Below are 13,728 nucleotides of genomic sequence, written 5' to 3'. Positions count from 1 at the left end.
ATTCGACAGAGACTGTTCTACAAATGGGTCAGGTCAAATTGGCCCAGATCCAAATCTGTCATTCCAAAATAAAGCAAGAACTAAACTAGGCAACATTTTTGTATTACAGCCTTGTCCACCAAAAAAATTCTTCTAGTAAATCTTCTTGTAAATTTTTTTCTCTTTTAGTAAGTCAAAGACCTTTGTACACTGTAATTTCCACACAAATTGTACAAACCATTTTTATTTGCCGTTTCATTAAAAAATTCTACCGTTAAAAGGACAAATAAAGAAACCTGTTAAGTTAAAATCAATGTCCAAAATATACAGTCAAAATTCTGCTTCACCAACTAGTAACTTTAAAGGGAGGGACACAATGTGCTGTGGAGTTTAATCATGGTCTCTCAAATTTTCAAGTTTTAAAAGACATTCAAACACCTCATGCCCAACAAACCCTCCACAAGTGCTTTATGTAACCTGTAAATGTAACAATGTTCTTAGAAGTCCTCAGTAACATGTGCAGATGTATGTGTCAAGGCCCGGCATCTAGATAGTATCAACTACACAAAATGAGTAGGTGAATATTACACATTAACCCAGCAGTTGCCATCCTCAAGCATATTTTCATACCACTGTATACATTTCAGTGCAACAGAGTTGAAATGCCTAACACAGTCCTGAACTATAGGAACCCTCTATTGCACTCATGTTGCACAATCTATAAAAACATGTACATTTACTTTGCTTTAAAAACTACAATCCATATCCCTTTTGCAATTCGTAGACATGCCTACGTGTACAAACCCATGCAGTTTGCAGTATGAAGCAATTTGTACTGTTTTTGACCCACCAATGCTAAACCCTGATGTTTTACCATTTCTAAGAACTGCCTCGGGAGAAATAGCATGCATGTAATTACAACTTGATGGTTCTTCTTGCAAAAGTGCTGTCTATACAGGAATCCATGCAGTGGTTAAAACACTGTGCAAGGTTTTTGTCCACAAAAGCTGTCCCAGGATTGTACTCTAGACAATGTTTCCACCATTCCTGTAGGCATGGTAGGGAATGGTGTAAGCATTGTATTGTGATCCTGTGCCTAAATTTATGTGGGATTTTATTTTTAAATTCCAGGAAAAGTCGTCCCAACTTCTGAAAGTCACCCCACTCTTCTTTCTTTCCATACAACCCCATTATACTGATGGAAAGAACTAAAATTTTATGCAAAAAAGATGGATGCCTTCAAATTTACTCACAATTACATGTACCTGAATTTTCAGAATGAAGTTACCAGTAAAGTGAATGCTTTGCTTCGGCATCTGCTTCTAATAGATTAAATACAACACTTTACCAGGAATCTTCACACACTTCCTAACGGCTATGCACAACGAAATAAATGTGACTATTAGCCTCACTTTGAGGTGAATGAAAGAAACTGGGATATACTTCAAATAATGTGACTTTACACAAACGTAATGTACATGTGGAGAGGTGAATGGACATTTACAGAGAGAAATCATACAGTGGTTACTGGTTCACAAACAACAAACTAAACATTATACTGGGTATTTAACAGTGCAAACATGCATGAATCCTGTCAATAGATATGTATATATACACATACATAAAAAGGGAAACCCTTTTCAGAGTAACCTCTAAAAGAATGTTCAGAAATTCAAACATTTTAAAATGACCTCTGTTCCTGAATAGACGTCTGTGCTGCCGACATCGCACTTCACTTACATGTGTGCTTTCCTATGGTGCTTGGCAGTCCATACATGTAAGTCCCCCCCCCGGCTCCATAAGAAAGTGCATAATGTAAACCAAGTGTGATGTCATCAATTCAGGGGCCAATTTGATCACCAACCTTCATCCGAAGTAGAATCAGGCTTTTACAGCTGTATACTTGAACATGACAAAAATATCAATGGATGTCACTGTTTAAAATCATCAACTGCATATACTCAAATAAAAAACACCAGTAAAAGCATTATTACTTGACAAGTGTACATGATTAAAATTTGATACCACTATGTTAGATGTTGGGTGAGTGTATGGCATTACAGCAGTAAGCAGTAACATCTCTCTCTGGCAAAGGAAAACTTCCTGGGTTGAAATGGATTGTAACAGATGAGGATGGGGCTCGGAAAGGGTTGGACTAAAGAAAATGACAAGCTCTGCACTTTGCCTACTTTGCACTTTTTTGGAATCCTACTTCATGTAAGTAACTCAAACAGGAATTGATTCAAGGTGGCTTAAGTTTATGATTACAAACTTACATGAACACAGTAGTCTTCCTTTCTGTAACATACAAGAAGTAAATGTTTTCTTCTTGGACTGATTTCTCAAGTTTACAAATCCAAACACGGAAAGTGAAATACAGCAACAATTATCCTAATAACCTGTCCAAATTTTAGGGGTTATTCATCGTAATACTGCATTCCACAAAATGAGTCTTTAGGTATTTTTTTTTTAAATTTCATTTAGTTTACATTAAAAAACAGCTTTGCTTTGACTCAATTAGGCATCCTTTAATATGAAGATGGACATTATGTGGGTGAAAATATGTTGAGATTTTATAAGATTCTTTTTTAAAAATCATTACTTAAACAGTGGCTCGTGACTTTCCATTTATTTTATTTGCACACAATATTAAATCCGAGTATTCCATATGTATACATGTGTTCATGCTTGTAGGATGCACTTTGAAGTATAGTGCACTGTATTATTGTGCACCATATTAAGTTATTCAACACCCCTCCCAAATGTTTGTAATACACAACATCTATAGTGGCATGTAACTGTGCATTGTGATCATTCATGAACTGATGAATCTTAAGCATCCCATTGATTGCAATACAATCAAACACCAACAAAACGAGTGCTGTTAATACATGTACAACATCCTGCTTGTAACACAGAAAAGTTTAATTCTCCCAGTCTTTGTAATCTTTGTTTTCCAACATTGATAAAGAAGCTCCCTAATATAACAAAGGTACATGTAATTTTGAAATTTAAACGACCTTGTTATGAAGGTGTTCAACTGTGCTTGTATATGCAAATATGTGAGTGATATGCTGTTTGCTTGTACAGAATTAACAATTAGCAGCTGACTATGGTAACTTGTAAAGCTGATCTACATCTACTCTAATTACAGAACGTGTTTAACCACTTTACGCCAATGGCAGTTATCAATTTTGATGATGCTGGGGTGGGATAGTTATCATTTTTTTGTTTCCAAAATTCTTTAAAAATTCACATCTTCATTTACTGGACACTTACACCCAGACTCTAATCTGACAGACAACTTCTATTGATGCTGGAGTATTTCAGCCAGGCCTGCTGCCTTGTAAAAAGAGCCCAGATTGTGCAGTGATACGTAATTTTCTTTTGTTCACGAAACTGGCACAGTGCGCTGTAGACCTCTTTTCAATAGGGGCCAGATTAGCACGCAATGGTGCTGTGTGGTTCATCGCTTTTGTTCCCGGTGGTAATCCACTCGCGCTGAATCCCCAAAACCGTAGTATACTGTTTCAAAACAAGGCTGGATTATCTCCACTATTGAGAGTGAAAATATGTTGGTAATTCCCAGCAGCCTGGTCTTTTGTTACGAGTACAGTCTTTTGTTACAAAGCCAAGTTCCCTTTGTTCGATTTCAGAGACCCCGGCCACGCATATAAAGAATACGTGTCCGGTACCGGAAACCCAAGCGGCAAGTGGTTAATATACCTTCTTATTTTCTAGTTGTATTAATTCATTTATTTGGGGGCTAAAGTGTTAAGTTAAACTGTTCTTATAGTCCACGGAGAACACAATTTGTGCATGGGTTCTGAACTAACAATACTCTAGTTTTACATGTATGCAATAAAAACATCCTGAAAACTGCTATGAATACAGTACATAAAGCGAGTTTGAGACAGAAGTCCAACATTCACACTCAACAGACCAGATCCCAAGATTAGAGCCCAGTGCTTTTTGAAAAAACAACATGAACGGAACTCTTCTATAGAAACCATAGAGTTACATGTATATTCAATTACTAAAGCACTAATTTCTCATCCTCCACATAGAGAAAATTTTAGGCTGTCCTTGGTGCAGACCTTTTGAATCAATGTGTGTGCTTGAAGAACATTTGAAAATGGACAGCATGAATATCGAATCGGTATTGCCCATGCATGTGCATTGCTTACGCAAACTGAAACACTCATTTACTGATTATGTGTTCAGGTTTTTCGCTTATCGACTTTGTTGATGCATTGTTTTAGAATACAGATGCAGATATGCAAAGTCATACAAAAGTTGTACAAAATTTTGAGTTTGGCATGGTTTGTGCACAAACATAGATGCCCAAGCAGGCATCATTTTGAATATGAGTCACTGCTCTAGTTTTATATATAGCTCTACGATTGAAACCCAAATAGGCTTTATGGAGAAAACTTTAAAGTGATCAAATACGTTCTGCAGACGATTTGTCAATACACTTTTAGTTCCACTGAATCCAGCCAATACCCACAGCACAATACACATTACAAAAAGAAAAAAGCTGAGCACTTTCCATCCCAGTTTCATGGTTGAAACAAAATTTAAGATTTTCTGACTTGCAAAAATTAATAACAGAAAACATAAAATGTAAAAATCACACCAATCCCATCCATGAAACAAAGGGTGGAAAAAGTAATTTGACACTTCTAAATGTAACAAATATTTCCAACAGGAATTTGATGTATGTCTGGCATTATTATAATTAGGAAACAAATACTGATGATAGTAACGTACATGTATGTATGTACCAATGATGAGATTTACCTGACTTCACAACCTGTGCAATATTAATTGAGTAGTATCTACCTAGGATTTGTAAGACTTCAAAGTGTTAACAATGACTGATCACGATGATTTCATTAATAATGTTGTTTCCAAACATCAGTTGACTGTAGTAGGTTGTCACGTCAGTGTGAAGGCCAAACCCTCAGTTACATAGAGTAAACATTTAACCATATTTTCTTTGAAGAAAAATTAGTTTTCTCCATAAAATGCCACTCTTGATCAACACCATTGCCTTGACCAAGTCAGACTACTGTCCAAATTGTTAAGCGGCTGACATCATGCCTTTCCCATTCACTGATATTTATACTAAGTGATGTTCATATACTCCCATTTCTTTATCTGACCTTTGTAAACCTTAGTTATTGACAAAAATTAAACTGTACTGTATTATATTTTCAGACATATGTCATTATATTTTAAAGAAAAAAAATTTAAAAAAACTGTTTTTTAAAGTGGATAATGAGCCCTACCATTAAGGTCCCTAAAGCAAAGATCCTCATATAAACATTAATTCATATCTACAACCATTTCTTTTTCAATTTACTCACCTAGCGTATGCCTTGCATGCACCTTTTCAGCACTAAGCTGATGATTTAATTGTTCAGTGTGTTAAAGAACAATGGCTGATCAAATAATCAAAATCACAAAAAATTGATTTCTTGATCAATCTAGGAAGAGGATTTACACTAAAAGCCACACTACTGTATCAACTCATCATTTCTAGTTAGAAACAGAATGCTCCAGAGAGTTTAAAAAATACATGGAACATTTAATAGTGTAACAGTTTGGTTGAATCAAGACAGAAATGGTATGTCCTTTCTTGTCTGATGAGCTGGTCAGTTGATATGCAAGTTGCATAATCTGATGATCACATAGCTCCTATGCCTCCATTGTATGCATAATCAGCCTTGTTGTGCATAATAAGCTTGTTGTCAACAAAGTAGAAGCTGTCTGATTTGGTGTCAAAAGGTCGATCCACCATTTCCTGAACTGTTCAATACAGAGAATGAAGAATATTTGACATAAGTAAACACTACACATGAAAAAATTATGGCTGAAAATGAACTACCAATAATGAGCAATTCACAACTTGGGCAGTGCTGCACTAGAAGATACTAATGCATTAGGAAGCCCGAGAGCCTCATCACGACATCAATAAAAATCCTCATAAAGTCAAAGTGAGCATGTCAAACATAAGCATGGAATTGCCAATTCCTTGTTGAAACAAAAATTACAATGGATGCTCATCAAGCTGGTTTCGTGAAGTGAATGTAGGTACATGTAACCTCAAGCATGCATAAATGACCGAAATTGCATGCTTAGGTAAGTACAGTCAACTGCTGTTTGCTGTATCCTTTGGAACATTCCCGATAATTGAGTAAGTGTTGCCCTATGGCGGATGAAACTGTGAATGGTTTGGGTGTTTGCCGTGGGGTCTTCACTTGTGCCGGGCGGTTGCTTACGTGATGCTGACAAGTTACTACGGATAGAAAGGGGAATATGCTCGGCACTGTACGGTGCAACCAAATGTTGAACTCTTATCACCAAGATTTGTGCCTGTTGGTCGCCCACCTTGTCAGTCATATTTCACTAATGATCGCTGCCCAGTTTTCTTCTATGTGCATGTGTCTTTATATGATCACACGGTTTTCCTCCGTCTTTATACTATGTACAATGCACACGGCATGCGCCCAAGTTAACTGTAGCATAGCTGACATGTAGGTACATGCACACACGTACAGATACCAGGTACCCGAGTTGACTGATTTGTGGTCACATGCTGTACAGAGTGTGTATGGGGAGCAGACGTTTCACATATTCATAATGCATTAGCTGTCTATGTTCAGTCCCAGGTATGAAATGATCAAACCTAAGAGGGCAAACGTGCCTTGTCTTTTCTTTCACCTTTTTTTTATATAATTGGTTGCCATCTTTTTATTGATTTCACAAAATCCAAAGCCTATCTGTCCTGCGAATAATAGACAGAATAATGTTTCTGTGTGTTTTTGTCAGATTTTGTAAATATTGTAGGTCGTGGTCTTGGTCTCGACCTGCAAAAGTCCCGGTCTCGAAGTCCTGGTCTTGAAGGAGTAGGTCTCGGTTAGGCTTGGGCGGTATTGCCTTTTTCGATACCGCGTCCATGAAAAAAATACCGCGGTATTTACTAATACCGCGGTATTTACTAATACCGCGGTCTTCGTTGCAGAAGGCAATGACTCCATCAAAAAGCAGCGGCGATGCTGGCATTCAAAGGCAAACCACAAACAACATCAGGGGCCAGCATAAAGGTTTTAACGTCACAAAACCCACTAAACTTAATAACTATTATCATTTATCTGTCCATTTGATGTCAAATAATAATTAATTATGTGAAAGAATTTTTAAAAAAAAGGATGGCCTTTTAAATACCGATTTGTTGCTCCGCGATATATATGTGTGTGGTCACTCGTACATGTTTTATTCCTCCATGCTCGTACGGTGTCAAAATCTGCACATGTGCTGCAGTCAAGTTGGTACTTGCTGAGACAGTGCATTATTGTAATGAGTACGTGCAGGTCAACAGTGGCTGCTCCTCTTAGCTGTGCCCTAACACTGCATGTGTACAATGGTAAGGTGGCTTTCAGAAAACTCTGCAACGTGGTAGTCGACTCTTATTATGAAATCGGTTGTAACGAAATTCCGATTACAACAAGCATAAATCTGTGGTCCCGGTGAAAACGTGCACATTTCTATGGGGAGAAAATATGTTACAGAGAAATAGCATTGTATGGAATTCCTGGTACAATGAAAGGTTTTCGTGACTCTGTTGCCTGAAAACCATTCTTGACGACCCATTCATAAAGCATTTGCGAATCGCGGTGTTGAAAACACGTGCGCGGTGAACCACACTGGTTCCCGCCGGGCCGAACCGTTGCAAATGAAGGCATGATGGAAATGCGGCAAGCAGTCAATGTACAGGTTCTGCCAAAAAAGGGTCATACGTTCCATTACATCAAATGCGGCTCTATAGTTGCAAGTCGAAAAACACTGCCGTCACAAATTTTTCTGCAGGTTCATTCACAAAAATTGATCTCGTGTCTATGTTTGTGTTTTCTGTGTTCATGAATTTAATTTGAAGTTGTGCTGCTTGTACTCAAGCGAGTGTGCTTCCACAAAATTTCCAGCCATGCAACACAAGGCTTATTGCACGCATGCTTACAACGCGATATACAGACATCGGTTGCCAGATTCCTGTCGTCATGACACGCGTAGTGCACAATTAAAAAATCCATGATATTTTACATTCATTACACGAACGCCAAAGCAAAAATTCCCATCCCATTTCCGATAAAATATGCCCCAAATAAGTTTGCATGACTATTCTCGTATCTCAAGAGTCCAACTAATCAGCCAACACTGAATTATTCATATTGCTGCAAAGAGATCTAGCGTGCCTGCCAATGAGACTGTGCGCTTTCATGACATACATTTGGCAAGACACAGCTATCCAATCGCAGTACTCGTTCTTGACATTATGCTTCTTCAGCGACTGTTACGCGGACAGGCGGCCGCGCCGCAGTGGGCCAGTGATCTCGGACTACCAATCAATCGTGTCATGCAGCTTGTGTCAAAAATCAAAAGAGAGGCGAAAAATTAAACAAAAAAGTCTCTCTGTGACACAATTTGAGTTGGAAAGACTACTTACATGGATGGGGGCTTTAGTTGATGAGCCTTCAATTTTTGCTGGTACATCCAGGCCTACATATGCATTCAGGTTAGTTACTGTTGGCTTTGTCGCCATCCATGGCGATTGAAAGTCTTTTAAAAATCCCTGGATCGATGCTTTCACATGTATTTGCTTTTTTAACTTTCACATGCACATTAAACATGTTGTCCTATGACAATGAAGTTTGTTATTCTAAACACATCACAAGGTATTTTATTAATCATAACTGAGAGATCTTTTTGATCAACCACGTTGTCCTAAATTTATATTCTGAAAAAACTGAAATACAAGCAGTGACAAGTGAGGAATCGGGTTTTTGCTTCTCTTTTCGTGTGGTTGGAACGAATGTGAGAACAATAAAAAAGATCATTGATTGCCGTGGATGTCGAACAGATGCAGGTTTATGGAATCATTTTATAGTTTATAACACACATTCTTGGCTTCGGTTAGATAGATTTTCACACAATACTTGTACATGTTGTATATAAAGGACAAAAAAGACCCTAAGAGAGCACAAGGCTTGCACAAGCAGCATTCGCATTTTCTGATCCGCCAATAAAAAACTTCGGAAAATAAAGTCCAGTGCGGACACGGAAGACCAGCTGATTTTTAATTCCCAACCTGTAGGCCTGTGATATGTGTACCTGTATACATGTGCCAGTGAGTAATACAAGAAGCACTGCCTACAAGCTATTCCAAAATTGCAAACTTGACGGCGGCGACAGGGAAACAAAACCTTTTGACAGGCAGGTTGATGGCTGCATGCTGAAGTATCACGTTACGTCTTATCTCTTCACCAAAAGAGACAATACAAACATGATGCTGGATGACTGAAACCACAAAGTATGCAGTCACTGGTTGTGGATATAATTGTCTGCTTTCATCTTATGAGGGTTGTGGGAACATTCTGAACAAATTAGCCAGAATATTGCAGTATTGAACTTCAATACCGAATTAGTCGGTATTCATGGATTGTTAGTCGGTATTGTTCGGTATTAAAAACAAAACCACAGTATTCGGTAATACCGAAATACCGCCCAAGCCAAGTCTCGGTCTTGGTCTCGTATGCCTAGGTCTCAGTTTCGGTCTTGGTCTCGGACATCAAGGTCTCGGACATCACGGTCTCGGATACAACACTGGATACCATTAACTTGTATTCAGATCAAGTTGTGGCCCTTACAGTGTGACCACAGATATTGATTTTTCATAGCAATAAACGTGTTCACGGAAGGATATGCCGGAACGAAGTTTAAGAGATGAGTGTGATTTCAACAGCACAATTGTCCGGGGAAAAGATTTTTAAAAAATTCCAACTCATCAATTCGTACACAAGTAGTTTTAAAGGGATCTGGAGAGTGATTTTTTAAAAAGTGAATCATGAGCTCAATTTCCAGTGTTGCAATACCAGATGACATGTTTCTTCATGACAGCATATGCCTTTTGAACATAATCTGGTACACTGATTCTTTAACCCTTAACACTGAACATAACACTTTGAATTCCCCATACTAAAGACACTGTTGCTATTATAAACTTGTGATTCTGGGTAAACTTTTGCTTAGTTACATAGGTACAGAACCAATACCCTGTTTTCAATGGATAAGAGGGGCACAAAGGAACCACTCCATTCCAGAGATGAAGGTCGCTATGCAAAAGCCCCAAATCACAAGGTACACTGTAGCAACAGGGCCTTTAGTCTGGGGAAGGCAAATTGTTATGTTTATGTGCTGTCAGATAACTCAGTGTACCAGGTTTTAATCAAATTTAACTTGCAAAAGGCTCAACAGCAATGCATCACAGCAACTGCTCTGCCGAGTTTACCCAGGGATCTTTACTGATACCATTCCCGAGGTCTGTAATCAATTCGTTCTGAGTCAACACGGAAATATTGTACACAAAAACTTACGTTTTCCGTATTTTCTAAAAATAGCTAATAACCAGGCCTTTATGACCAAACTGACAAAAACAGAGTATAACCAAAGTCGCATCCAAGTTAAAAATAATCAAATGTTTCCATAGGGCCTGAGTTGACCTAGGACCGAATAGACTCGGACCGAATTGGTTACGGACCAAGTTGACCATAAACCTAAGGAGCATTTTCAAAACGAGTGGATTCAACTTAGACTTTGGTTTTGCATGTTCCAACCATTTTGAAGTAGCATGCGAAACCACATGTTCGAGCTCTGACAGGAACTAGCAAAACCGAAGTCTAAGCCAAATCCACTCATTTCGAAAACATTGCTAGACATAGACCCATGAACGTAGATGGTTTTTCACAGTCAATGCTATTCTCCTGATTCATTTCAAAAGCTTTCCAAAAGCAGGCACTGCCCGCAAAAGAGTGTCTGTTTCAGTCCCTGAGTGGCAGATATCCTATGCAACTGAAAATTTTTGGATATAGTTACTTACGTAAGTACTGACCCTGCTCGTCAAACTTTGGGCTGAAACAGAAACTTTTGAATGAATCATTTGCATGGCATTATGGCATAGCGGTGTATACTATGACGTTGTGTTGCCAAATGACCTTAATGTTCTTCATTTCAAACAAAATCTTTGGTGTGTCCGAGATTTGGGCCCAGGAGGGCTATATTGGGAACTCGGACTCGCTTGGACACGACAATACGGACTCGAACTTGAGCCAGACTTGGACATAATTGGACTCGAACCTGGCTCGGACTCGGACCCTCGTGGACTTGGCTTGACTCGAACTAAGATTACATGGACTCGACACCATCACTTTGTTTAGCTGTTTGCGTCTGATATGGTAGCAACAAGCTAGTATACTCCCCAGGGAGCTGGGATGGTTTCTGGAATGTTCGGTTGTTGTGAGCCCCACATGCAGGGCACACATTAAGGTTTCTGTCCGTTATTATATGTGCTATGTAAGACCAGGCATAATTATTATTATTATTACTTACTTTCTTCTGGAGTAAGCTTGGGAAATTCATATATATGCTCGCATGTATTCTTGCTGTTAGGAATGCAGAAACCAAAGTTAAAGTCGAACGTCTTCAAGCATCTGTCTTTGAAGTAGTGCCTTTCTATCATGCGGAAGTTTTTCACTGGCTTATCACCCACAACAAATTCAACTCTGAAAGAACAAAAAGTTTGGTGCTATTAATAACATCTTTGCATCATCACAACACAACCATTTATAATCCTGTTCTTTAAACCCTGTTCCAACACAACTACTTGTTTAAATGCCTGGATGATTTACGACCCTCACTAACTAAAAGTTGTCATTTTGTCTCTCTGGTCTAGGGGACTTTCCACAAGGATTGAAAGAAGCAGTAGTCTTTCCATTAAGGATGATAATTTAGACCCAGGGAATCCTCAGAATTATCATCCAATTGGTGACCCCAAGTACTACCGGTACATGTGTAAGTATATATGTAGATCAAAGTTATATGAAAGAGCTGTTTTTGATCAGGTTAATAATAGACTTATGACAAGTTAATTCCCTCTATCTCCTCCCTTATAATCAGCATACAGGAAGAATCACTGTACTGAAACAGCTTTGTTGCGAGTTACATATGATATCTTGTTGAAGATGAATTCTGCACATGAAAATTTACTGGTTCTTTAGATCATAGTGCCGCTTTTGATGCGGTCGATCATAGCATTTTGCTGTCCAGACTCAAAATTTAGAATCACAGGCAATGCATTGGCCTTGTTCTGTTCATACATATATTTAACTGGAAGAAGTCAGCGTGTATAAGTGTATAGAATTTTATTTGATTCTTATGAGTCACAGTGTGGGGATCCTCAGGGATCCTGTCTTGGACCGTTATTGTTCAATATAATTTATCCTTCGAAATTATTTGATATTGTAAAGCATCACCTTCCAAATGTTCATTGCTATGCTGATGATACTCAGTCATATCTTTTTAGCCATGTAATCCAGTTCATCAAGAACAAGCATTTATAGCTGAGGAAAATTGTATTCAAGATCTATGAAAGTGGATGTTGCATGATCGACTTATGATTAAAGATGTTAAAGCAGAGTTTATCATGGTTGACACCAGGCAACAACTCTCTAAATTGTCAATTTTTAATATGATAGTTCATAATTTCAATGGGTAAATCAAGTCATGATCGAAATTTGGGTATCCGGATTGATCCTAATCCTGATATGAATAAACACATCACAAAAACCTGTTCATCGGCATTTTACCACATTCATAATAAACAGAGGATTTCAGAAATATTTACCAAGGAATACATGTATATTAGAGGTTCTCATTAATGCTTTTGTGACAAGTCAACTCGACTATTGTAATAGCTTGTTTAATGGTCTTTCAAATGTTCAACTTTCTAAATTACAGCGAGTCCAGAATGTAGCTGCACGATTAGTGTCTGGTGCTTCCAGAAATGATCATACGACCCCAATCCTTTTTGATTTACACTGACTACTGGTAGTTTTTCGCATTCACTTTAAAATTCTCTTTCTAGCATTCAAAGTTGTCTGGGGAGTAGCCCCGAGTATTTGTCCGAATAACTTAGAATTAAGAAACACATGTTATTCACTTTTGTTCGGAGAGTAGAATCATTCTAGACTATCCACAGGGAAGATTGATGAAGACTTTGGGTTCCAGGTCATTATCTGCTTCTGCACCACATCTTTAGAACCAGCTACCCTCTGAAATTCAGATCATTCAATCCCTGGCTGTTTTAAAGAACTTTAAAACTTTTTTTTTTTTGCCAACGTGTGTTTTTATTTTGGTTGTACATTAAGTGGTGCTTTTAATGTTAGTAATTTGGAATTTTAATGTACACGTAGTCTTATTTCTATGTATACATTGTATATACATGTACAAGTATTTAATGTTATAGCTTGTCAGTTGTAGTTTGCACTTTTCTGGTGCACAATCTAAATTTACTGTACCGGTACAGTATCCCCTGGATATTTCAAAGGAACCAGAACTTATGTTTGTAGACAGAAAAACAAAATTGTTTACAATATTCATGTTCATTAAAAGGTAAACAAAAAATCTAAAAGACAAAAACAAACACGAATAACTTATTTATACAATGCCTCGCTGAGCCCATGATCTATGGATGAATGCCTGACCCCATGATTCATTACGTCAGTCTTTCTTGAGTTACAGAGGGTCCAAAATGAAAAGCTTGGGGACACCAAGACTAAACCATGAACATGTACCAAGTAATATGCTGATGCAAGCACTCCCATTTGTTCTTGAATTCGGTGAGAAAAAACA

At 38.0% G+C, this 13,728-nt stretch overlaps 1 protein-coding gene across 1 annotated transcript in view; it reads right to left on the bottom strand.

The window, feature by feature from the left end:
• Positions 1-195: 195 nt before the first annotated feature.
• Positions 196-13,728, bottom strand: part of LOC110987556 (protein unc-119 homolog B-like) — a 46,355-nt gene continuing 32,822 nt past the window's right edge. The window contains exons 4-5 of the mRNA XM_022250372.2: positions 11,428-11,600; positions 196-5,793 (exon numbers count right to left, since the gene is read on the bottom strand). Coding sequence (XP_022106064.1) covers positions 5,672-5,793; positions 11,428-11,600 — 295 coding nt within the window. The 3' untranslated portion in view covers positions 196-5,671. The remainder of the gene's footprint in view (positions 5,794-11,427; positions 11,601-13,728) is intronic.

The sequence above is a fragment of the Acanthaster planci genome, linkage group LG09 (genome assembly GCF_054643075.1).
Source record: "Acanthaster planci isolate LZ-2023a linkage group LG09, COTS_SCS, whole genome shotgun sequence".
Classification (NCBI taxonomy): Eukaryota; Metazoa; Echinodermata; class Asteroidea; order Valvatida; family Acanthasteridae; genus Acanthaster; species Acanthaster planci.
The sequence above is the reverse complement of the archived record's forward strand: the minus strand, read 5'-3'. Positions and strand labels throughout refer to the sequence as shown.